At 43.2% G+C, this 26,954-nt stretch overlaps 2 protein-coding genes across 2 annotated transcripts in view; one reads left to right on the forward strand and one right to left on the reverse strand.

The window, feature by feature from the left end:
• LOC105455987 (E3 ubiquitin-protein ligase MYCBP2) overlaps positions 1-26,954 on the reverse strand; it is a 180,610-nt gene that overhangs the window by 13,509 nt on the left and 140,147 nt on the right. The window lies entirely within an intron of this gene.
• LOC105455977 lies at positions 1,263-20,991 on the forward strand. Its single transcript, XM_011699720.1, has 4 exons — positions 1,263-1,930; positions 16,989-17,408; positions 17,790-18,082; positions 18,343-20,991. Exons 1-4 carry the CDS (start codon positions 1,718-1,720, stop codon positions 20,126-20,128), a joined length of 2,712 nt encoding a protein of 903 aa, XP_011698022.1. The 5' UTR covers positions 1,263-1,717; the 3' UTR covers positions 20,129-20,991.

The following is a 26,954-nucleotide window of genomic DNA, read 5'->3' on the forward strand; positions in this document are numbered from 1 at the left end:
TCCGGCACCGACGACGATACGTCGGAGTCGATGGCTCGCGCTCGCTTTTTGCCGCACACGCGGCCATATCTCTTCCCTCGCTCTCGACAAGAAATGCGTAATCGCGGAGATTACCGGCGCTTCGGTTGGAGCACGGAAAAATCGCGAATCCCTTCCCCCCACCCCCTCGCACAAAAATCCGCGCGATGGTTCGTATCCCTGTGGATAACAGTTCTCCCTCGATTTCACTTGCGGAACTTATAAGTTTCGGAATTTTCAAGAAACTTCACGAAAGTTCACATATCAGATTCAAAAGTTCTCTCAGTAACTTTGAAATCCGTTAAATAGTAAGTTTGATAACATTCCAGAAGTGAAAATTCTATATTTCTGTCCAATGCTTTCTGCACAATGACACATGTGTCATAAATACTGAAAGTGTACACTTTCATCGATAAATAGTTTATTTGGATTGATAATATTATCTCCTAATAATTAAATAGATCTTATTTAAATATATCCTAAACAGATATATCTTACAATTAAACAGATAACATATCCTAATCAGAATATATCAAACAGATAATATTATTTTTCTTCTTCAAAATAGTTTAGTTGATATCTTATATATGTATATATATATAAAGATTTCGAAATGCGATTAAAAAATATTTTTCATACATAACAATTAGATTTATGACAATTACATTCAATCTTTTATGAAAGAGAATATTAGTCTCTTTATAATAGTCTTTAAAATAATCTAGTTGATATCTTAAAGATTTCATAATGCGACTGAAAAATATTTTTCATATTTAGCAATTAGATTTACGCGACAATTACATTCTGATCTTTTATAAGAGCGGTATCAATTGGACTATAGGATAGGACGAGCCCTGAACATGGTTTACGCAATTAGCATCCGTAGTAAACGTGGGTCATCGACGTAGCCGAGGATCGTAAGTTGGTCAAGGTCGCTTTTACAGGTGCGTACTGATGGTGTCGGCCGATGAGTTCGAAAAATCGACGACCACGCTCTCGCGAATCTTCGACGTCGGTTCTCCTGGTGAAGCGTACAAGCGGACCGATCGGACCTCGAAGAAGGCACCGATGTTCGTCCCGTATTCTCGGGCCCGATGACGAGTCCGTGGCCTGGCGTTCATCTTTCCGAAGGCCGAAGAGGGAGAACGGCGCGGCAAGAGATGGAGAGAGCGAGTGGCAAGACTGGCAAGGCGAGTCGAGCCACATGGATCTATGGTGGGGAGCAGACACCGATCGTGCATGCCACCGGCCACAACAGTTTAAAAGCAACCTCCGTCATGATCGCGTCAGCTGGATTCTAAGTTACTCCTACCGCTTCCCTGCTCTTCGCTCGTTTTCCTCAAACAACGAGCCAACCGCGCGCGTATCGGAACCGCGCTCAGTCCGCTCCAAAACGGTCGACCGCCAGTTCCTATCACGCGGAATGTCGATCGTTACGGATCGATAAGGGGAGGAGATGAGCCTCCCTCTCCTTCCGGAATCGATCGGTGGAGGAAATCACGAGCGGATAAAGAATACAAAGTGGATGATACTTGCGAGCACAGTATCTTCCGATCGATGGAATGAGTCGATAACGATCTCCGGCTTCGCGCGAGTGCGTCGTTCTGCAACGCGAGTGATCGGATCGTTATGAGAGAGGCGAGGAATCGGCGCAGAATCGGCTGGTGATGATCTAACCGCTCGACCGGGGATCGTCGCAATGAGTGTCAAGCGAAGAGTGTTCAGCGCCCTGGATGGGCTTATTAAGTGTGATCGTGCGATCGTATGCTCGATGTTCCTATGGTATCTCGCGTTCCTACTGTGCACCGTCGAGGCCGCCGATCATCCAGGGATATGCGCCATGGCTGGCTGTAGCTGCACCGTCAAGGCGCACCATTGGGTTAACATCAAATGCGTCTTCTCCAAGGAACAGGCAAGAACATATTCTAACTTGTTGCCGCTGTCGGGAAAGCGGGAGGGGGAGGACGGGTAATTTTGCGTTGATACACTCAAAAAAAAAATATCAAAGTGACAGGAAGGCATCTATCAAACCGAGATTATCTACTGTAATTCTCTTCTTTTTTATCACATTTCTTTGAAGAAAGATAATTTACGAGCTTAATGGCAGCATACGATTCCTGCAGAGGGAACATAAATTCTATCTCCTTTACATCAGCTCATACATTTCTAACTAAAAGATAATAAAGGTAATAAAATACGATAACAGTTGGATAATGCTAAAGAATAAAAGTACCGATTCTGGGTTTTATTCTTATCGCGTTAGAGATATTCGTTGGTATCGTGAAATATCGAAGATCGCCGTCGAAGCTACGTAAGCGAATATGTAGCTTTAAAGTTATCAAAACGGGATTGCTTTTCGCGTGCGGTATGCGCGACGACGTGCGATTTTTCGCGATATATTTACGGTTTACGCGAAATCGTTTTATTTTCGTTCGGCATGTCGCGTTCGCTACTCTGAAAAGTGGAATCGTTAATGCACGACAGTGAAAGTTTGTCGAAGTCTTGGGAGACTTGGATTCGCCTTCCACGCGGGATTAGCATATAAATCATTGGCCCGTGAAGACGGTGGGAATCGCATGCACGCACGCGCACGTTCGATACGTGCGAGTGCACGCAAGTATGTACATACATGCGTAAGCATACCGCTGAAGTCGACCTGTAACGGCGCGGTCTAATGTTCAAAATAGCTGCGAACTGACATTACAAATTTAAACCTTTATGCATACGAAATATGCAGTTGCTAAATATAAAATCTCGCTTGCTCGTAATAAAAGGAAAAGGACATACACGTTGAAACGTCTGATATTATTTCTGGGACTCCGAGAGACTCACATGTTCGTTCTTTCTATATATATTTCCATTATAAATGCAACATCCGGATGTTCTTTTGCATTCCAGTATTAATGGTGCTGTATTTATAACAGAGTGACGTTCTTTACAATAGAAATGAAACTGTTCTGATGATACAATAGAAACGTTGAGGAACGAAAGAACGTAGGACTTCGCTCTTAAATCCGTCCCTGCGAAACAGGCTGTAACTTGTACTTGCCACGTTTCTGCGCGGCGCAACATGCAGCAGCCACCGTAGCCCTCCACTTGCCGTTGTCAGCTGCACTCAGCTGGATACCATCCAAGCACAACCCGAGCACAACCGATGCAACGGAGTATTACGCTACGCGCTTCGTAATTCACGCGAAGTTTTCGACAAGAGAGAGACTTTTGGGTAGAAAACGTGATAAAACTATGCGCGCAGCTGTCGGTAGCGATAACTTGTTCAAGTGCAAACACCGTAAGACGAGAAATGTAGAGTAGCATCTCGTTGATTTGAAATTTTAAGACGGAGATCTGAGTTGATACGGACAACACCGAATATCGCAAGAATTTACGTGCAACGCCGAATATTGCAAGAATTTCAGCGATATACGTTGCGCATTACGGTGCGTAATTCGATTTAGTTTCGCGCATAAATCTTACGATATGCATTATGACGTAAATCTTTAAATAAGATGGTACATTATACCAGTTTCTGACATAGAAAATTGCTTTTATCACAAAAGATTAATGATAACATTATTCGCGCAGAAAACCCATGCGATATATTATATAATATTAAAAATTGCAATTTTTCCTGTTTCATATTTTAAAGCGGAGGCATCTCATACAAAGAATATTATTTGACTCGTCATAAGAATATAATAAATGCAGATTGATACAAAAAGTAATATAAAAATATAAATAAATGCGTTTTGATGTGTGTAACAAGAAAATCACACATGTTTCATTTAGTACTGCGCGTAATATTCAGAGCTGATAATCCAGAATTTTTCGTCGGAGAGGAAGATTGAATTTCTTAATACGCTTCTTGACCGCAAACTGGAGTAAGCCTATTCCCTATCTACGCTACAATCAACCGCTCGCATAGAAACGCAACGGAAACCAGTTTTAAGGGGCATTCACAGCACTGCAGGTCTCTCTTGCAGACGCACTGTCTAAGGATCTTATTAAATTGTTTCGTTTCATTGCTTTAGTCGCCATTCACTATTACGATCTTCAGATTGCTCCGTTTTAAACGAGCTCTGAATAATCGGCGACAAATGTTATACACATTTTTTTCTCTGTAATTCCTTCATTAAATAATTAATTAGATCTAATTGGAAACTGCAAATATAAATTGATCTATACATTTGAAATATTTATTAAATATTATTTAAAGATGACAATAAACATGTGTCGGATTAACGCAAACTGCTAAATGTCGTTGTCAAAACATTGTAAAAAATATAACAATACGTAAATATTTCGTCGTTCAAGAATCTAAAATCTGAAAATCAATACTTTGATGGAGATATTTAGATTCGTGTCAATTTGGTTGAATAAAATGTAATTGATACGATTCTTGCATGTGTTTTAATGTCATTTTTAGATCGTTGCTAGTGATTTTTATCCGTTCGATAAACGCCTATCATATTAAGCGTAGGCGTGACGTATAGAGTAACATGTACCCGGTGTCCTCAGCAATTGACGGACAGCAAAGTGACTGGTGTCGATGAATCAAGTCGATAATATGGTGTCTCGATCCCATTCCTAAGTATGAAACAATCAGGGTTGGGAAGTAACTCGTTACTTGTAACAAAGTTACAATTACAGTTACTTTTTTTCATTAACTGTAACTTAACTTCGTTATTTACTTTCCATGTGTAACTATAACCTAACTAAAATTTTTTAAGTAACTAGTACCTAATTTAATAGTTACTTTTACAGTTACTTTATATCAAATCGTCACTTTCATGAATCAAAATTATGCAACACTTTCAATCACCTAATCGTAATTTTGATTGTAATTATGCGAAATATTTAAATGCTCATATTTAAATATGCGCATTACTTTTCTTTTTTAAGTAAAATTATATAATATGTAAATGTAAACCAGTATTTTTTTATAATGCTAATGTTGTTTTATTAAAAGTAATTGAAAAGTAACGATTCGTTACTTTTTGAATAACTGTAACATTTTACTTTTCAGAGTAACTTGTGATGGTAACTAGTTACTTTTTGAGAGACAAAAATTGTAACTGTAACTAATTACTTTTACAAAGTAACTTTCCCAACCCTGGAAACAATAAACGCGATACCCGAGAGTTATTGGGTTTTTTTTTATAGAAGGACCTCTAAAAACACACTTAGAAATGCGATGCCCGAGAACCATTGGATTTTTTTTTACGAGGGATCTCTAGAAACACATTTAGTTTTCAAGGATGATGTAATCGGGAAGCGAGAGCATTGACCAAACGAGTCGTGACAAGTTCGTTTTGCTTGCTGAACGGTGTCTACAGAAACAACAATTGGCAGCGTTAGGTCACTATTATACTACCGGACGGCAAATACTTGGTAATCAAATCAGATTCAGCCACGGCGTCACTTATCATTCCAACGCCATTAATTCCATTTACCGTGCAGCCAGCATCGCCGCGTGGTAACTGGCCGGCATACTCCTTGCCAGCTCGTGTGCAAGTTCACTCGTATCGAGGCAAGGACACTCTAATTTGGATCGGCGGAAATGACAAATCAAGCGGCGATCGAACGCGATCTGAAATCAGCGGCGATTTCATAAGAGTGCAGAAATGCGTGTGTTCCTCGCGCGGTATCTCCCTCGCGAGGGAAATAATGCGACGTTTCCTCTCTCGCGGTCATTTATCCCGTCAATAAAAAATGATTGAGCTAAGCAAGGATGAGTTCATACACGGGCTATTCTCCGTCTATCTTAGAACACAATTATGTTTAGTAAAAAAAAAAAGAATACGAAGTTATTGCGTGTTTCATATAGATATTTACTTTTGCTTATCTTTACCGCTTTTATCTCTCGTATTTTTATCGTAACTTAAAACCAGCATTCTATACCTGAGTTCGAAATAAATTTGTTTAGCATGTTTCTAGAAACTCAATTGAAATATTACAGCAACGTCTACTTAGCGATGCATCGGCGTGTTACATCGCGTCATTAAATCCGATTACGACTTACCGAGGCAATTCCTCGCAATGACCCTCGCGCGACTTAGATATGTGGAAAGATTTCCGACAATAGCCAACTTGCTTGGCACTTTGCACGAGTAGATCGACCCGATAGGGATCCCTCGCATTCGTCCTCACGCATTCGGTTGAACCTAGGCGATTTCCGGCGCATGCAATTTCCGGTCGGAGGGTCCATTACGACCAAAGTAGAGGTATGCATTGTCCGACCTCGCTGTTTCACGAATTTTGTGGCCCACCCGTTCGAAAACTTGAAATCTATTTCACCGTCGTCGTGTAAGTTTAACTGCAGTAATGTAATTAATTTTTCACTTCGTTTCAATCAAATATTTTTAAAGAGAACTTTCTTTCGTTTCCTTTTATAATTAGAATTCCTTAATAATTTAGAAAATGAGATGTTGAGATGTTGAGCAGCATTAAAAAAAGGACACATAAATTAGATGAGAGACCAATCGATTGATCGCGAATTCTGCGCCGATAATGATTTTCCACGCAGCTGATTTCAGGGCTTCATCTTCAAGTGCATCGCGTTGCGCTAACGCCAAGATTTAATTCGAACGCTCCGCGGCACTGTTATCCGGTGGTCGTCGACCCGAAATTACACGTGGAAACAACAATTAACGTTGGCGCACCACGTGCTGGCCACTGTTCCGAAACAATTTCGGCGTGGCGGCAGTTTAGACGTGCGATTTAACACTCACGGACCCGTTAATAAGCGGCGGCTTTTCCCGACTAACTCGATTACAAGCCGATCGCGCGATTATGGTCGGGGAGGCGGCTGAATCTGTTAATGCAAACCGGCGAAAACAATGCGCCGCCGATTAAACCGCGGTTGCATGCATCTCCGCTGCTGGCCCTTTCTGCAACGGTCTAGCAACGTCGCCCCTCTCACTCTCTTTCTCTCTATTCTCCTGCGTCTCTCTCCACCTCCATCACCCTCTCTTTCTCTCGCCACCGTAATCATCTCGAGTGGAGCAAATAAACCTAACAATCGGAACTGGAAAATAACACGTCGCGCGAAATCGCACGAGAACGATAACGGCACTTAGGACGGAAACGATGCCACCAGATACGCGCGCATGTATATATACATATACGTCCGCGCGCACGTTCGACGACCCCGCTATATAGAAATGACACAACTTGCGCTTGTGTGTATGTAATTATCGTTGGGGAATCCGGGGAAACAGAGCCAGAGTCTTCAAAAACGAGGGAGCAGGAGGTAAAACGCGTCGAATTTTACGACATCGACATCGGCGGGGACAATGCGTAACAATGAGCGCCTCATCCTCAAGGACGGTCGCACCTCCTCGCCGGTCCTTTCATGCGCCCCGTACTTCTACTTCAGCTGCCGGTGGATTAATAAATTGACGGCTTACGTGGTTGCCTAGGGCCCGGGGGTATAGCAGGGGTAAGGGCATCGCGCGATGGGAATTTCGTGCGGACAAAACCGCGCCGCGATGGAACGCCGGGCCGATCCTCGTCTCGGCTCAATTTATTCACAATAGGCCCTTTCAACGAATTACACTCCGGTTCACGACGTATCTCTCTCTCTCCCCGCTCGAGGCGTCAACGCGAGAGAGCGTAGATGATGCGGGTTTGGTTTGCATCAGCGGGAGCCGAGAAGTGTTTGGGATAATCTTACGTAAATCGACGTCTACGAGTTTCCGACCCTCGTGTAAACGAATAGAAAATGGTATTTGTTAGCGAGCAACGTGGGTGTGTGTATTAGAATTTATACTGTACGGCACAAAGTAGGAAGGTAGCGGTCGACTAGAAATATACATGGCCAGGATGCATAAATAAGTAAGATAGTTACGAATCTATAAGCAACAGTTTATTTGCATCTGAAGGCCTCGGTGGCATTTGTATTATGTTAATGCCAAAGACGTAAAGTTATAGCGACAGTTTCCAAAGTAGAACAGCTTATATTCGTGTGCCAATTGAACATTGATTGACTCGTATTGCAATGCAAGCTTACAGGAAATTATTCAATATCTTCACAAAATATCTGAATAGTATTAGCAAAAAATTTGTTTGCAATAATTGGGCCTCTATCAGCGTATCTATTGGTCAATCAATCAGTTATGGTCGATAGCGATTAATTGAAGGAAACATTTCCACGTGGAAATTCGACGATAGCCATCCGTAAGTCATCACAGTTTCCTGTTTGCAATTTCGACCTGCCTTCGTGCTCTCCAGCGCAATATTTCACAATTAAAATCGGCGAGCGTGTAGCCGCGAGCGTCGATTCGAAAACAATTTCCCAGCTTCGCTGGGCCGCACCTACGGAGGGAGAGAAGCGAGAGCGAGTAATCTTTTATCGTACTCGTGAATCTCGGAGCCGCGTTCTCTCTCGCCGACACACTACCGGCCGCGATAACTTCGATAACCCAATAAAATCCGGGCTCGCCGCGGGAGGGAGAGAGAAGATCCGGCGCGCGATCTCTCGATCGCGGAACGCGCCATTATCACTCGCGGCCCCCCTCGCGGGGCTCGCGCAATCCTAACGATAAATTATTTTAGGACGGCTCGCCGCTGCACACAATACATGCACGCGCGCATCCGAGAGCCGATTGCGGCTCGCCGGCTTTGTCTGGAGAATTTGCTCCGGGGGCGTAGATATAGCTCGACATCCTGCTTCGTTCATTCGCAACGATAACTCTCTCTTGCTCTCTAACACACCCCCTCTCCTCTCGCGAGCTCTCACGAATTATCGCGATTAGTCACACGTGCAAAGTGCCTCGCCTATATCTACGAATACATCCTTGTGTATATGTTATACGCGTATGTGTATATATGGCAGTGAGGCTGACAATCGCGTGAATACGCGCGTTGCAACGTTCATGCTCGCTCGATCCGGATCATTCGCCGTGTGTCTTCCGCGTTGCGTTCGGAAACGGTAGCGGCATAATCCGGACATTCCAATAACTGCGCGCGCGAGGGTGATCGGGTTAACGTTAGAAATGGCCTCCCAGTCTTGCTGCGCGTTTAAATCTATAGAATGTCATTGTCCTAATAGAAGATTTTACACTTGAAAGAACGCACGCGGTATCGAATTAAATCTCTTCGCTCAATCGGCATATAACGCCGGACTGTCGCGTCGAACGGAAGAGTAGCATAAGAAATTTCCTCTTCTCTGGCTTGATAAAGAAATTAAAGATGCCCAAAATAGTATTTTATTATAAATAAAATAAAATTTTCTATAATTTTGTAGAAGCAAAAATTCAAGGTATTACACTGTTCCTATATAATTAACTGTTCGAACTTTTATTTCTTTACTGACCCGTAATATCATCTTGTCTATTGACTGTTCTTTAATCTCTTCAGTATGTCTTATATATTTATTAACTTAATTATTTGCAGTAAGAAGGAGCTTACTTCGCCTCCTTCGGGAATCATGGTTCGTACAGAGTTCGCGATCGATAAAATGTCCTCTAGATTCGACGTAGCGAAAAAACGGAGATACAGGAGATATAGATCGCGGGAGATTAAAGCGATAGAAATGAAACGGGAGCGATTGCTGCGCGCGGCTAGCACGTCGCACTTAGCAGATCGCAGGCCATCCCAGTACCCGGTGTGCTGCTGCAATTAACCGAATTATCCCTTGACGCGACCCGGCCGAGGCCCCCGGCGCGGCGGCGCGGCGAAATAATGGCTCGCTCGCTCGCTCGCTCGCATGTCGTGCAAAGGCAGGCATATCCTACCGTGGCCGCATATGCGAGGGCGAGTAGTAATTTCATCCCGTGCGAAGCGCGCGGCGAGAGAAGGCAAGTGTCAGCGGGTGCATCGCCATTCCGCGAATTAACTTCCAGGCATTCTACGGCGATCGCCGTAGTGCCCCGCTTCGAAAACGTCGCGAATTTCGCAAGAACGAGATATCACAGTTCTCCTCGGTAGAGAACTTTGCGTCTGGTACCACGTTTTGTACGAAGCGCCAAACCCATTTGGGCGTTTGCTCGTTGCTTTATGGCGCGGCAAAACGCTATTGAATATTTACACGATAACGCACGATAACGCCGTTCAAAAAGATAGAAATTAACTGGCACGCGGGATATATCGTTGATATCATTATGCATATTTGATCACATTTATGCCAAATTGAACATCGGATACAAAATATATTTAAATAGCAGCATAAACAGAAACAAATAGTTTTGTTTTTCATTCGATTCGCAATAAAAATTTATTTGCAGTCAATTTTTGTCTTTCTGTCACTAATCCCGAGTATATTTTTCAGTAATTTAAAATAAATTCGGTGGCTCCATTAGGAATTATGTGAATAACGTAAATTTTTCAAAAGTCTAGCAAATTTATCGTCGCAATGACGATTGCCAAATATAATATTTAAATCTGATAATAACGCGCTAACGAGTCGCAGGTAATTAAATCGGAATTGTTTAACAGTCGCCATTAGAGGATGCAAGAGAAATGTGTAATTATTATTTCGTTATGTCGACGAATACGCTATTAAATATTTAGCCTCATTGCGTAAAATTATCTGCAATGTATCAATGACCATATCGGATATAATGTAATACTTTATTTCCAGAGTAAACTCTTATTTTCGAAACTGTTCTAATTTCGTGCTCTATACAGTTTAAAGTTAATTTCACATTTGAAAGCGCGAATAACGTCGTTCTCAGTCGACCTATTAAGAACGCGGCGACCCATTCTCCAGTTTTTTAAATTGAAGAAGAGACTCATTACGACCGGGGGCGGTTAATTTCGACGAAGAGAGTAGACGGCGGCGCCTGAGGGATCTCTCTCCCATGCCGGAGTTTAGAATAACTCGATTGTCCTCCTCTCGTTCACCTCGAACTAGAACTAGACACAGTGAATTGGGTTATTTTTATACCTCGGAGACAGCCGGGCTGTTTCCCAACTGTGCGCCAATTAGCCAGCGGCACAACTTCGACGAAAACGGAAACTTGGTGCCTTCCATATAGACTTCCTCGGCCTCCTTCAGCTACCACTTATCCGGTTCATTCATCTCGCGACGATCATCCCTCGGCACCTCGATAAACGGATTTACACGTCATGGATGACGAGAATTGTCGCGGCGACGACGTACGCGGTGGGAACGTCATCTGCGTTTCGATTAGCGCTTCTGCTAGAAGTTAATACGCCGCCCGTTGATGTACGGCCCGTCAAATATCTCTCGTCGATTCCAATTCAAACGGCGGATCTTTGATGTACGTGACTTGGCTGCCGCTTAAATTCAACATGCGCGAAATCGACATGCGCGACACGTACTTCCAAGCTGCTTAATTATTTATCCATTCAACGCTGGTGCGCTTCTCATCGCATAATTTGGGGGTCGGTTGTACTCGATAATAGTAGAGGGACTCTGCCGAAGGCCACGCGCGGAGAAATTTAATAGATAGGCGCTCGTTTATTTTTACACATAATTCATCTTACGTATAACTTCGCGTTCCTCGCATTTTATTTTTATTCGTCCGTCATGTCGACCATAATGTACTTAATTATAGCTCTCTTACTACCTTTCTCCATAATTTTTGAAATGAGATCGAATCGGACATTGTAATACCGTTTAACCGTAATGTAAATTGGAAAGATTCGCGATTGTATTTTTATTTTTATTTTCAATAAGAAAACAATTCTCTTAGGAATCGGATATAAGTATGAAATTTGAAGAATCTGACGAATTTCAATTTATTATAAACGATTTAAATTAATCCCTCTGTATGTTTCTTTGTCGAGATGAATTTAGTATAAAGTTTTGCAATCCTCCGCATAGTTTCCATTCGAAATGGTAAGAAACGCAAGATTATAATTAGCATAAAAATAAGTCTGTGTAGGTGAATTTCTAAAAGTTACTTATTCCGTCGTTACGTTCAAATATATCATTTGTGTTATCGAGTTGTATTTCGGAAAGAATCTGGTGTATGTTTGCCAACATATCGCTCACGTGTTTGGGTCGTGTACACTTTTTCAGATATAACGACCGATCCTCGGCAGACTTGTGGTTTCCGAACAATAATCGTGTAACGGTTGCTCAACAACTTACGCGGATGTGTGTAGTTTTATCTTGTTTTATCACTGACTGTAATCATATATAAATGTGAGTGTGTAACTAAAATCGTAGCTAAAATAAAATGATAAAATATTCCAGCTCATCTGGAAACTTTGTAAAATTTTTCAACCAACACACATTAATTTTTCGCATAAAATTACATTGACAAAACAAGAAATAAGTTAAAAATAAATTAAAATTAATTAATCGCAAAAAATTAACATGCGAAAACTTTCAGCATCATTTCTTCTCGCGTCCACGGTGGCAAGATTAACGCGTGCGAAAATATTTCAACATCGGCATAAATCTCTATTACAATGTGAAGCCACTTTATGAAACCATTATAATAAGCAGAGTTTTTGCGGTCGTTTCTGTTCGCCATGAACGTGGCGTCCGGCCAAAACTATCGAGTTCTCTCGATGCCCGGCAGGACGAAGTCGGTTGCCACAGAACCACGATCCGACAGCATTCGCGCAATCCAGCTAAAGTGGTCTGCTCCCTTTATTTCCGCTCCGATGCATTCCGAGCGCCGGTCGCGTTGTATAAGTCGAAATAATGTTTCCTCGCGTGCGCCGCGCCGACGATGTGACCCTTGCGATTCATCGATATTCTAGACAGTCAGCTTTCTTGAGATTCTCTTCAGCTAACGGTATATGTATGTACTGCAATCTCCGCGTTGCGATCCAGCGTTGCAGTGCTTTCTCACCAGAAAGCAACGCTCTCTCGATATTAGCTTGTTTCCGCTGCAATATTGCCTGTTGTTTGGATAGCCGATCAAATAGCGCGACATTAATTACCGTGTTCTCTTTGTCGCAAAATAGAAGAAAAATCTTCGACATTCATATTGATTTACTTGCACGAATTATACAGAAAAATATTGCACGTCAGTCTTAAATAAAAGGTTAAATGGCTGATTCTTGTGTTCAAACAGATCTACATGTTGCACAGGTATTGCTATAGGAATCGCAATGCCACGCATTTATTGTTAGCGTCAAATGTATCGTGAAAATGCCGGAACTCGGGGGAAGCGAGTTTTCCTCTCACGAAAGTTTCTCTGCCGAACATATGGAACCGGCATAAACCGAAACGATAACGGAAACGATTCGACACGCTCCGTTGCGGTACGAAGGTAAAACGAGGCGAAGCGGCGATATTAAAAAAAAATATCTGCTCCAAAGTTTCAGGGCGAGTCGAAACAAATTGAGTAACCGTTCTCGAATAACTCCATCTGGCAGAAAATTTTTCGAGAGCTCGAAACGTTTCCCATATATATATTTCTTTTGTGGCATAACCCAACCGTGAACGACCATTTTCCCAAGAATAATCTAGAGCGAATGAAAAATCGCCCATAACAACTGAAACCCGACAAACATTTTGACATGTTAATTGACACGAATTGATCTTACAATATGTTCTCCATATTCAATAGCACAAACGGCTCTTGTTAGCCCGTCAATTATACCGCAACGTGTGGACGAACGTGCGCGGGCGGATATGAGAATTAAACCGCCACCTAGAACATATCGCGGCGATAGAAAATGCTACGATGGCTGCGGGCCAGCGCGCGATCCCTCGTTCCCGGTACCGCGAAATTAATTCGCACCGGCGTTTTAACGTCGTTCGTAACTCGCGCGCGGCCTCGGGAGAGAGAGAAAGAGAGAGAGAGAGAGAGATGCTCTTTGTGTGTGCCCGAGGCTTGCAACGCAAAAATAACCGGCGTTATCCGCGCGTCCCGACCCTTGAGTCACATCGGTCGTACGAAATGGTACGACTTTCCAGGAGCAGTCTTAGTCATTCATCGAGAAGGAAGAGAGAGACAGACAGATAGACAGAGAGAAAAGAGAGAAAGAGAGAGATGCATTTTCCGACTTATGTATGTCGTATAGCGTTCGCGCGCCTCCCTCCGCCGCACCTGACCGCGTTCCACTCAATTCCGAAGAACCACGTCGACTGCAACAGCTGTTTCACACGACGAGCACGACGCATCCAAAGTAACCAGTGATACACAATGAAAGCAAAATCTGATCCGAGCGCGCGCAAGGAGCATCAGCTATGCTTTTATATACTTGACGCGGTTTTTCCCGTGCTTCTATTTCATTAATTAACTCTATCCGCGTGGAACTTTCACGCTGAGTTGCAAGGAAGTCGCGCATATTTTTAATTAAGAACGAACTACCGCCACTCCGGCGCCGCTGCACTTTACTTTGTCCGCGGTATTATCAACAAGGGCAGCGTATATCTCGTGGTACGAGGGATTTACTGGCAAATTCGTGACGCATTGCGGCTAATGCAATGTCGGAAAATAATACAATTTCATAAATAAGTCTAAAAGAAAGTGAAATCGTACATTATTAAAATTTTCAGTAAAATCAATTGGTCACGATCAAATATATCAGAAGTAAGTAAATTAATAATACACATCTCACATGCAACAAATTGATTTCAACCGGATCTCGCGGTTATGCCCAGTGTTTCTGAGATTTACGTAGATACGCGTTATCGGATGCTGTCGTGAAACTGAATCCAATATTATCGGAGATCGTACCTGTCCGGATAGTCTGAATCGTAATGAAGCTGCAGTCATCGTGATCCAACGAGATCGTCTGGCATAGCTGCACCTCCTCCCCCCCTCCTCCCCTCCTGTGCGCTCGTAATCGCGATACATTTCATCTCACTCCGCTTCGACATTTACATTAACAAGATATACCTACGACGGGATATCGATGGGGAAGAACGTATTTTTCTTTCTTTCTCTTTTCCGACAGGAAGCGTTCAAGGGTGACTACTCGTCGGTTGAAACCGAACCGCGAATTATGGCGGATCGACCAGGGCGATGCGATATGACAAAACAAGAAAGAATAAACCGGAGCCTCGTGTTACCCGTGGTGTAACCGGGAGACGGGATGCGAAAGTCGAACCGCACGCATTACTCGGCGCGACGAACGCGAACAGTGGCATGACTCATCGGTGTTCTAATGAACTCTTGAAACGATTTTCCGGTGCTTTGAAGGAACCAGCACAGGCCTGGGCGCCGCATTATGCGATGTCTACGTGTCTGTCTGAGTTTTTTTTTCGCATGGACCGAAGTCGAACGCGAAAATAAACCAGGATGCGCGGAAAAATAATTTTCTATGGAAAGTAAACATCGTGCGCGCGCGCGCATCCGAGTCTGGAAGAGATCCAAACGGGAAGAGAGTAATAATTCCGTCCGTTTCGGTAACTCACGGAAATTTTATTACGCGGAGATGAAAAATTGTGTTTAGAGCGAGAACAGATAAATGTCAAACGAATGGCGCCCACGATTTTTCACGGTTCTATTAGTCGTGACAATTTTCTCCCTCAACGAGGAGATAATTTTTAGAATAATGTAGTCCTTTTCTGTATCAAGTCTTTGATGATGTCAAAAAAAGTGAATGAATAATAGTCATAAATGAAGAAAAGTTGTCTATTAGTCGACGATTATCCCGTGCTCGCGCGTGGCGGCACGTACAAGATAATTCAATCGAATGTTTGCACCTCAACATCCGTCGTCGCATTCCTCTTTTTCTATAGCTCACAAAAGACGTTATAATGAATCAAGTTATCGCGCAGTTAAAAGATTACTTAACATGTCGCCGTATTTTCTGAGTATGTTTAACACGCGCCCTCTCTAAACAGCGCGTTGTGATATCTCAGCGACGAAAATATCTCCAGATAACGGATTTAGTTGTCGGGTGGATCAAAGTTTAGTTGCTGGGAGGAGCCGGATGCGCTCACGTGCATCACGGTAAACAAAGCTCTGGTCTGAAAATAGAACCGAATAAATAATTTCTAATAAGCGCGAGAAAGGATATCTCCCCCCGATTTCGGCGAACAAAAAATCGAAATAGCGCTGATGTTTATTCAATGTATTTATTTATGAATCGTCGAAAATTCATATCTCACGAGGATCGGATTTTTCGAAGTCAGATTTGCGAATGGCTACAATATTCGGATTATCGTTCGCGGACTGGCTGCTGAATATTTCCCCGTCCTGTATTTTTCAACGATTTTCAGCGGCGCACAGCTGTTTCGCAGCCGCACAAAGGTGGTTGAGAATGTACAGAATATCTCTTCTTAGCAAGCTTATCACAATCCACCTTTCTGGCATCGAGATACATAACATCGGGAGAAACTAAAAGAGATGTTAAGAAGTCCGAGTGCCACAGATGATAGCTCAGTGGAATATATCGACAAACTGGCGTTTAGAGATAAATCTATAAATAACCACCAGGAAGTCGAAGACCACGCAGAAATCAGTGGAAACATTTCGAATCAAATGAAAATGTTACATATATTTAATGAGGATAAATTAATATTTCGCAATTTATTTGAATATTAATCTAATCATCCTTGGAACTGTGAACAAAATTTCTCCTTTTAGTTACTTATGAGACTCAATCGACGAGAATCAATCTACTAAATTAATTAAAATTTCATTACAAAATGCTACTCTTGCAACGCATTAATTTCTAAAATACTTAACCAATTTGCAGATATCGCTGTAAATTTTAACATTTAAAACCATTTTCTTTGTTCCACGCTATGCTAGCTTAAAATACAAGATTGAAGTTTTTGATAGCGCAATAATCCTACACACTACCATAAATCATGCAAAGCCTTAAGAAAGGAAGCATATATGCGTTTTTACGCTTCCAGAAAACGATCTTAGTCAGTCGCCTTGTTATGATACGTATTACGCAACCGAGATGTAAATCTGGATAGAGAAGGCGAATGACGAGGCACACGGCCTTGGCAAAATATCGATGCCGTGCAGCGCTGCAATTTTCTTTAATTGCATTCTGCTAACGTGTAGCCCGTAAATCGCAAACAATATGAGGCTCGATAAGGCGTAATGTTTTATCTTTCGTTTCCTTTTTCATTCTAGAATGTGGAGCTGCTGCAAGGAACCATTCCGCCGGACGCAACGGAGCTCGAGGTCTCTTACTGCCGAGAACTGAGAATACAAACGGGCGCGTTCGACGGGGGCACGCCCCTGAAACGCGTACGCGTACACGAGATCAACAGCGTGATCGCCAAAAGCGAGGCCTTTCAGAATCTCAGCGCACCCAACTTGCATCTCGAGGTGACGAAGTGCGGTAGCGTGTTCCTGGAGAGCCACGCCTTCCGGAATACACGCGGTACGCTGAGCGTCTCGATAGAGCAATGCGAATCCGTGGAGATAAAACCAAACGCATTCTCGTGGCTGCTCTGGCTCCACGTGAAGAATGTAAGGTCCATGGAGCTCTCCAGCAACGCCTTCAAGTTCGATGCGCCTCAATCCGGGCGACATGGACCAGCGACCAAGGTCGGATTATCTCGCAAATTATCTCGCGTATCGCTATTACAAGCTGTTCAACAATGCTCGCGTATCTACATCCATTTTATCTTAAAAATTACAACTGATATTGATATTGATGTATCTACATGATATTCGGTATCCCAGTTACATTATGCTATTCATTTCGGATATCGGATAACACGTCAATATGAATAAATTATAATAATATTCGTAATGTTCCATTTTGAATGCCACTAAATAGGGCTCATTGTCAGAGCGATACGTATCAATTTGAATCGACATGAATTGTCGCTTAATTAAATCTAAAAGTCTGCTGATAATATTTTTAAAGCAGCTAAGGAAAATATAATAATATAACAAGTTTCGTACGAATTTTCTCTTATACAGATTATATTCCATAATGTGAGGATCGCGGAATTGCCTAAGGCGGTCTTTCCTTCGGCAGTCGCGGAAATTCGCATGGACGACATCTCAATGAGAGTCATACGCAAGGACGCCTTTTGTGCCATGACCATCTTCAGCGTGATTATTAGCAACGGGACTATCCAGGAGATTCAGTCCGGCGCTTTCAGCGACAGGGCGCTTATCCAAAGCCTCAAGTTTACCGATGTGCAAGTTAAAAATATCAACACGGGAGCCTTCAGAGCCGGACATGATAATCTCACGATCCAGTATTGCAGGTTGTCAACGTTAAAGTTATTTTGCTAATCCTTACTGCGAAATTCATTCTTGCTAGCAGAAATTTATAGAAAATGAAATAAAAAATCGTGAACATTTTTTTCTTGAAAAGCAGAATATTTTTCATATTCAATCGTATTTCTGAATTAATTTTTCAATATTGTTCAATTTTTATTACGTTAAATTCCTCAATTACTTAATATTTTTTAGCCGCTATTAACACACGTTTTAATCTTTTTTATTCTATTGTATCTCTATTTAGTTTGTCCGAGGTGGATACTGGTGCCATCAACACATCGGCCGCAACCGTCACTTTCAACAACAACAAATTCGAGCACCTGAAAAAGGGCGCGATTGTGCTGCATCAATGGAATCACATAGCGATCGACGAGAATGTCTTTGTCGATCTAGAGGACGACGCGATTAGAGCGGAGGTTAGTGCCACTTCGGCGCTCAACTTCGAATTTTCCTTTACGGGCAATAACATACAGAAGGCACGGCCGGGATCCCTAAAGTTCACGGCGATCTCGCAGAGCGTGAACTCTGCGCGAGTCGGCAAAAATATATTTAACGAGCAATGCAGTTGCAATCTCGAAAACTGGGTGCGCGAAGTGACGGGCCGCAACAGCTCGGTCACGTGGATGATGGACTCCAGCTACTGCAAAGCCGACAATTTTCTGAAAAAATGCTTGAGTCTGCCCGAGGACCACATGGCTATGCGGAACTACACGCAGCTTATATGCACGCCGGGGGATCATCACGTCCATTGCAAGAAGCCGTCGTCGAAGCCGGAGCCGAGCGTTAGTCCACCCAGCGTCGGTCCTCACATCTATCCAAGGCAGAAGGGATTCTTCGACATAGAGATGAGCGAGTCGGAGCAGCTGGAACGCGAGAAGAGGATCATCGTCATCGTTTGCGTCGTGGCGGTCGTCGTCATCGTCGTCGTGATCTTAGCCTCGGGAATTCTCTATATGCGCCGTCGCGGCGTGTGCCCCAAACTGACATCCGGTTCGCTGATAAATCTGTCAAACTGGCTGTCGTCCAGCAACGGCATGACCGCCGCGACGTCCGCCAGATCGATATCGAGGCTGAGCGTTCACGAGTACGCCGGTCTCCAAGCGGAGACCAGGATTCTCGAAATGGACACGCAGGCGGAAGGTACGGAGGACGACGACGAGGAAGGTGACATTTACTCCTACACGGAGAACAAGGCCACGCAGACGTTACCGGAGGAGCTGACGGAGGAGTATCTGAGGGATCTCCAAGAACGACTGAACGACCCTGACAATCACAGTCAGGCGAGGGACATGATCGAACATTTGTACGATCTCATCAAAGTGGAGGAGAGTTGCAACAATAACAACGACCGACAACCGGCCGGCGATCGAGAGGAGAATGCGTACGACGTGATCCAGCCGAGGACCAAAAGACCCCGCGGTGCACCGAGACCGTCCGTAAACATTGGTACCAGAGCACCGTCCTTGGATAAGCTGCTGCCAAACGGGATATGTACCAGACCGCTCATCACCGAGTACGCGCAACCGCGCGATCAGCGCACCACCGATCAGAATCATCTGTACGCGGAGTTGCCGGGTGACGAGACGGTGCCCAGCACGAGTCGGCTGTCGCAACCGATCCTCGAGAATCTGATCGGTAGAGCGCCGCAACCGTTACCGCCGGACGTGGTGAACGATCATCTTGTCGGCAATGATCGTCTTCCGCGTGACCTCGGTTACGGTGCCGACGACCGCGGACCACCGCAGAGCCCAAAGCTGGACTCGAGCTGCAGGAACCAATCCGCCAGACCGATGAACTTCCTCAAGACTTTCGGCGAGAGTATCTTGGGCGCGTCCGGCAAAACGAGTAACAATAAGAGGCCGAATTCGCTGCTGTGCGAATACGCCGAGCCGTCCGACGCGACCGCCCATCTCTACTCGGAGCTGTCGGAACTTCAGCAAACGTCCGCGTCCACTAGCAAAATGGCGAACAGGCCACTGCCCACCAAGCCCGACCAGGATTCCGTCGCCGCGAACGCGGCCAAGGCGTAGCGGCGTCCATTATCTGTGATATAAGTGTTATGTGTTTGTCGAGAACGAAGATTAAAGTGTGTCCTTTCTTTTTGTCGATTGTATGAGAAATAGTGTTCGCGCACACGCGTGTCTTTGCCGGAGTGATTGCGTAAGGGAGTTTCCGCCAGGCGCGAAACGAGTCGCCTGGGGTCTCTCGGCTGAGAAATTGTGTGCCTGCATCACAATAGCGGAGGAAATACGCGTCAGAAATTAGTGCAATTCATGCGTACAAGACTCGGGCTTGTCAGCCTCGAGAACGAGAAGTGTCCTTACTTTCAACACCGTACGTGCATGAATAAACCCTTGTTAGAACAATCGCGCGTTGCGTACCATTCGGATGGTATTTCCGTGGAAGGGAGGAAGCCAAATCGCGCCCGGATCGAGCCAAAGCAACGTTTACGCGAAAGTATTGCTGCAGAGTTGTGCCAAAATTAGTGCGTTGAATCGACTGTTTATTCGCGCTTGTAACATGACGATAGTTTCGATAAAACTACCACGCGACCGATTAGAATTGTTGATAAAATACCGCGCAAGAGAAATTGGCGGATTTATTTATGTTTATTTGTGACACACAAACACAAATGGATGTAACATAAATTTATATATATTTGCTTCAGGTATTATTAAATAAGTATTTTACATTTGACAACGGAGAAAAATTTATTAGTATCAACACCAGTTCCTGTTGAAATTCCCTATTTTAAAATATTGAAGTTATATATTTTCAACATTTTAAATACATGAACGAAAACACACGTACATTCAGAAACTGTTCTTTAATGTTTTACAATAATTTGTTATTTTAATTATTAAGAAATCATCCGTCGATACATTTCGATCTTTTTACGGCTTATTTTTTTTCCGAATACATCGCGTGCTCTCAAATTACATTTCCTGTATCAATTCATTATCGACTTGTACGATTCAGGTGATACAAAAGCAAAAATATTTCTCTTTGTTTCCGCAATCAACCAGTCTGAATGGGGCGATAAAATATCGCGTAGGTCCAACAATCGGATCTCCCTGCGGCTATTCTCGGACAAATCTCTCGCTTCAGATAACGCGCGTTGGTGTCCGAGGGAAGCGTATTCCAATTCACAAAGTACTTATTCGTAAGTTCACCGAGCGCATCGATTTCTCCTATCTAAATCTCTCATGTTTAAGGTATCCCATACCATCGTTGTCTTATCTCGGAGGAATTTTACGATTCAAGTAGTTTTCTCTGGACGCAGCCTCTCGCTTGTTCCCCGAGAACGCTTCCGAGTTCAGGGGTCGTCACGGTCGTACTCGTCTATCAAACGGCCCACAGTGGTGCTTCACTCGAGGGGGAGTGCACCCTGGGACTAATGCAGCCGCGGACCGTTCGCGCCGATTCGCCTCGGAACGTCCGACGAGAGCCGAAAGATATTCTTAATCCCTCTCGGGGCGCGCGCAGCCAGTCGGTGTATATCCACGGCGAGACCAAACTATTCCATGAAGAATGTAAGAGGAACAAATAGAGCCGACTCGCAGCAGGGACGGGCTGCGACGCAGCTGTTGACGTCTAAACGGCCGTCGTTCTATACGGACGGTAAAACCCGGAGAAAACTTCGTTCGGCGAGCGTACGGAGGCGAGCGTACAAAGACGTGTCCGGGCATGATGGAAAAAGTGTCCGCGCGAAAGGATCGCGGATGGAGTATGTCTCTCTTTACGGCGACAATTAATTTTCCTAATTTCGCGTCTCGTTTGATACTCGCATTCTTCCTCCGTTATTCTCCCGACGACTCTCGAGGTATAAATTTATAAAGAGTATTCGCACTCTTCCTAGTAATTCATAGTCGATTTTTCCCTCAGCGCGAATTTAATCTAAGATCTAATTATCGCGCTATTTAACGATGAAAATTAAAGCGCCCCGGTAAATTAAATGTCAGAAGCGTAAATGAATAATGGGACTTAGTTACTTTTCAATTAATTTAGAGCTAAATGTTGATGCGATTAAAATTCAATTTGCTAAAAAATTTACCGAGTAATTTAATGATAAAAATTAAACGTTAATATAAATCAAATAATCAAAAAATTATTTTTAACTCTGATTGGAAATTGATATTTTATTTACGTTCTTCCTACAAAACCTATTTTATCAAGAAACTTATTTATCAACATTTTTCTGAGAATATCTGAATCATGACCTGAGTTTGATAATTCCTCATTTTCATCTAGATAAAGAAGACTAAGTGGTCTTGTCAATATTTGTGCTGCGGTACGTCTTTGTACCTTCAGTTATCTCACATAGATAAAATAAGAAACCTACTGTCTCTCTCTTTCTCTCTCTCTCTCTCTCTCATGCTAAAAAAAATCGTGAGTTATTGCATTATGATTAAAACAAAAGATCACACAGGAAACTTTAATGTTTTAGCAAAGAAAATAATATTTAATGAACAAGCGAACACGTAATACGCGAATATTTGCTAATAATTAAAATATTATCTTATCTACGCAGAGACAGAGCGAAATTTTTTATGTTCACGTAATTTTTCTACCAAAGTCACGATTTTTCCCGAGTTTTATCACGCGGTACTTTGTCGACAGGTTAAAGAGCGATACGAAGACGTGTGCTATACGAAAGCAGCAGCCCGCCCGCTATCGTACACCGATTCGCGGGATTGTTTATGGCCGGCCATTTTTCAGATAAGAGTGTCATTTTTCTCGAGACGGGCTGCTCGTCGTGGAAAGTCAAGAGAGATGGCCGAACGAGTTTTCAACTAGATGCAATTTGTTGCTTTCTCTTCCTCCTTCGATATCCGCTCCCGACAGACAATGTGTCCTGGCTCGAATTTATGGATACTTATATATTATTTAATTTATGTCAGCGCGCATACGTCTATGAATAGCCGTATCTGTCCAGAAGAAAAAAATATGCAAATATATATCTATATTTAAAAATAGGTTTTTCTTCGAGAGGATACGCAGTGTTGCAAAATACGTGTTTGAATTTTACTCAAAGGTTATTACAACAATTCTCTTTTTTCGGTGCTAAAGCTGACACAGTGCGAAAAGTACACGAGGAATATTTGTTGTACTATAAAAGCATGTTTTAATAAAAACTAAAAAATAAAATAAAATACATTCTCTCGTATTATCTCAAGCGACGAAAATTGGGCCGCTGTCGAAATTATAGCGTTTCCAATTTCCGAGTCTCTCGAAATCAAATCTTCGAAATTTCTAACGATAGATCGTCCGGAACGGCCGCGAAGCAGAATATAGGTGTCCGAGGCGGAAGTGGATGAGATCAGGGAGGCTGTGATCCAGCGTGCTCTCTCGCACGGGAGAACATAATCCAAGCTAGACTGGCCAAGCAGCAGGCAGCTCTATCAGGTTTCATCAGCGAGCCAATCATCTCATCACTCGGATGGCCGTGCTAGCATCCGATTCGCCGTGCTCTAACCCGTTTCTCTGGTCCCTGACCTAATCCCTTGTGTCGGGAGATACCGGGAAAATCGATCGAGGATCGCCGACGAACATCTCGCCGGCGGCTGGCACGACTGGGTTATCGAAGTACCGAAATCATGGGCCGATCCGAGGCTTACCTTAAGCCGAAGCTTAGATCGTAAATGGATTTTCTATCTCATGACTCTCTCTCTCTCTCTCCTCCCCCCTCACTTCTCTCCCTCTCTAGTGTGTCCGCAGTCGGAGAAAATAGCTTACGGTATAACGTGTCAAACTATTGTAATTATCGTGAAACTCTCCGCAACACACATTAGAAGGAGTGATACCGGCCAGCATGTGCGACAGGAAAAGCAATTCGAACTCGTATTTGTCAGTCGCCACGTTAAATCTGTCACTGACGCAATCGTTAAATTTCATTCCAAGTGCACAGCCCAAAATTTGCCGGCGACAATTAACAGACAACGTTACGGCCGTGATTGTATAATTCAACGAAGAGAGAAAAAATTTTCATCTCGATTAAAACAGAAAAAAAAAATGGGTTAAACGACGTACATTAGCCAGCAATTTATACACGTCGCATAAATGTAAAACAGGCAATTTGTTTATTTACAAATCATTCGATACGATTACAATATATGTATACATTTTCGAATGCTCAGCTCAGGTGAAATAATATTTTCTCTCTTTTTGATCGATCGAAACAAAACGTGTTTCATCCGTGTTTCCATTTCCCAGTGACGATATACCGGGTGGCGTGTCCTTAATATACGCCATCTGCGTCTTACGATCCGGTGTGTCACCTGTCGCAACGATATTGCATCCGGAGATCTAATGGACCTTTAAACCGAACGTCTCTCTATATAAGCTAACGCGTGTCATCGACCTCTCTTCGAGAACGAGATATTCCCCGAACGAGTTACTCGCAGAAAACGAGATACTTCCTCTTAAGGGGGGAAAAAAAGAACTGAAAAATCCTGAGAAGAGCCTTGACAGTTGCGACTTTGCAGGGATTAATAGTAAATCTAAGAGACAACAGGAGAAAGATCTCGCTACGTGATTGTCTCCCTCGGTATTACATTTTCGTACTTGAAATCCGAAAAATACGAAAGAGACCGACGGTCTCGGTTCAAGGTAATGCTATTTCTTTTTTAGAAAATTCGGGTCACGGGAGAACCATCTGTAGCGATCTCTGGTGAATGGAAGTTCGACGACGCGACATACGGAGGGCCGCTTTCGGTTCTTTCGGCTATTCATGGAACGTCGGAGTAAATCCTTAAATATTTTAAGGATTTACTGGAAAACCATAGACGCGTACTTATTATTCTAAGAAGCTTTTTCGAGGAGAACGTTACCGCGCGACCTCGGATACCACGATCGTATAAGATGCACCGTTGAAGTCGCGGTGCGTTTGCCAGTCACGTGTTGAATCTCGGGGTTTCTCGTGCGCGCAGCACACGAGAAAAACGAAAACGGGGAGATACAAGAAACAGGATGTCGCGGCAGACGCCGCGGATGCACACACAGCGGACGCATAAGAGCGCGCGCGGAAACCGCCGCCGTGATAATTATAAATATGAACCAGAAAGTGCATTCCGTTCGGGGCGCTTCGTGCTCCAGAAATAATGCGATTCACCGGGCGCGCGTAAATCCGCGTCGAGACATCTTAAGAAACGAATGCTCCGCGGATGTAACAATATTGCGCCCGCGGCTACCGAGACAGTGATGTATACAAGTAAACGCGAAAGACATTTTTTCGTCCACGGAATTAAGATTGATTCGAAGCTCGAAACTCTTTTGGATTCAAATTAAAACTTTATATATAACCAATTTAAAGTGAAGCGTGACAAAGTGGATTTATAAATTATTGTTAATTGTGTAAACAAGCGCTTTTTTCTAGCTGAAATCTTACAGGGAAGTGGCAGTGTCGATCTATCAAGAATGTGAGGTCAAACTTTATCGATACTGATTTTCCTTTAATAAGGCTAATGCGCGAAGATGCTTCAGCTTAAAGCACTCCTTTATTGCAATTCGCCCAAGTGGTTGCGCTTTGCAGACGACATATCGGACGAGCGATTCGTAGTCTCGCGTTCTCTTCCCCATTGAAATCTAAATATACCCCATGATATTAATAGCGTATGGTGCGGCGGTGGCAGAAGAACCGTTTCATACGCCCATGATGCGGTATCCTCCGATGCAGAAAAGAGCGCATTCCTCCGTGGCGAACTGGTCGACAATGCGATCCTGTGAATTCTGCAAATGCAAAAGCGCAATGTATGCGTCAAGCACAACCTGCACGATTGCTCGAACCATATTTACCGTGGAAATCGTGATAACCGTAGAACGTTCCCAAAAAAAGGAAAGTATGCATAATAGAAAGAGACTTCGAGAAATCGATTTAAAAATTTGAAAGAATATTACACCAAGAATACGTAAAAAAATATATAAGATTTGAAAAGATATCTATGTATGAAAATATAATGAAGGATCACATAAAATTGTGTGCTACATTTCTCAAATGTCATAGTTCGAGTAAAGAAATTTCCTTAAAGTATAAAATATAAAATAGTCTTCTTTCGCTTACACGGCTTGATATAATATTGCCTAGGGTAACTGTCCCTATTAGTGTGTCTGTTCCTATTAGTGTGCTTTTATATTTAAATAAGTCGTAAAAATAAACGGGTACAAATAAATAGACAAAGTATTTTTTTCATTAAGTTAAAGTATTAACTTAATAAAAAAATATATACTTTGTCTATTTATTTGTACCAGTTTATTTTTATGACTTATTTAAATATAAAAGCACACTAATAGGGACAGTTACCCTACTTATTTATTTAATTTAATATAGCGGCACTGACCGACATCAATGTCATACACGGAATAACGTTGATCGGTAATGATAACGTCTGAAAAACGGGATGGTAGGTGGAGGTCAACGACACGTCTTTTCTCATGATATCGATAACGCTTGAGCTATGGACCGCCTATATTTTGCACTGATTGATCGCTCGGTCATCTGGAAGAATTATCGAGCGTTCGATTCAGTCTAGAAGAGTTATCGCACCACTCGATTTCCACTGAAAACGCTCCGACCACCAGTCCGTCTCCCCGCGACCCTCCGCCGCGATTATTCATCTCCTACTTACCCGATATCGTCGACTACGTCGCGAAAAACGCATTAATGATTAGTGTAACGCGGTGTGGGTCTCAATGAGGAAAGAGAGGAGAAGGACTCCGAGTGAAAGAGGAGTGACTCCTTATAATAATATCGTTGCGCGTCGATCGAACCGTAGGAGGAGCGCGTGATGAGATCATCGGGGCGGAAGTGATGTTTGAATGGAGTTGAGAACTTAATTCGTCTCGCTCTCGGCATTCTTT

This window comes from Wasmannia auropunctata, unplaced genomic scaffold (assembly GCF_000956235.1).
Source record: "Wasmannia auropunctata unplaced genomic scaffold, wasmannia.A_1.0 LD336106.1, whole genome shotgun sequence".
Lineage (NCBI taxonomy): Eukaryota > Metazoa > Arthropoda > Insecta > Hymenoptera > Formicidae > Wasmannia > Wasmannia auropunctata.

What these genes read in the sequence shown, in the direction of transcription:
- LOC105455977 (XM_011699720.1), top strand. Translation starts at nt 1,718, where the DNA reads ATGAGTGTCAAGCGAAGAGTGTTCAGCGCCCTGGATGGGCTTATTAAG. An exon ending in GACATGGACCAGCGACCAAG is followed by an intron (nt 17,409 to 17,789) that starts GTCGGATTATCT and finishes TCTCTTATACAG; the next exon opens with ATTATATTCCATAATGTGAG. An exon ending in CTCACGATCCAGTATTGCAG is followed by an intron (nt 18,083 to 18,342) that starts GTTGTCAACGTT and finishes ATCTCTATTTAG; the next exon opens with TTTGTCCGAGGTGGATACTG.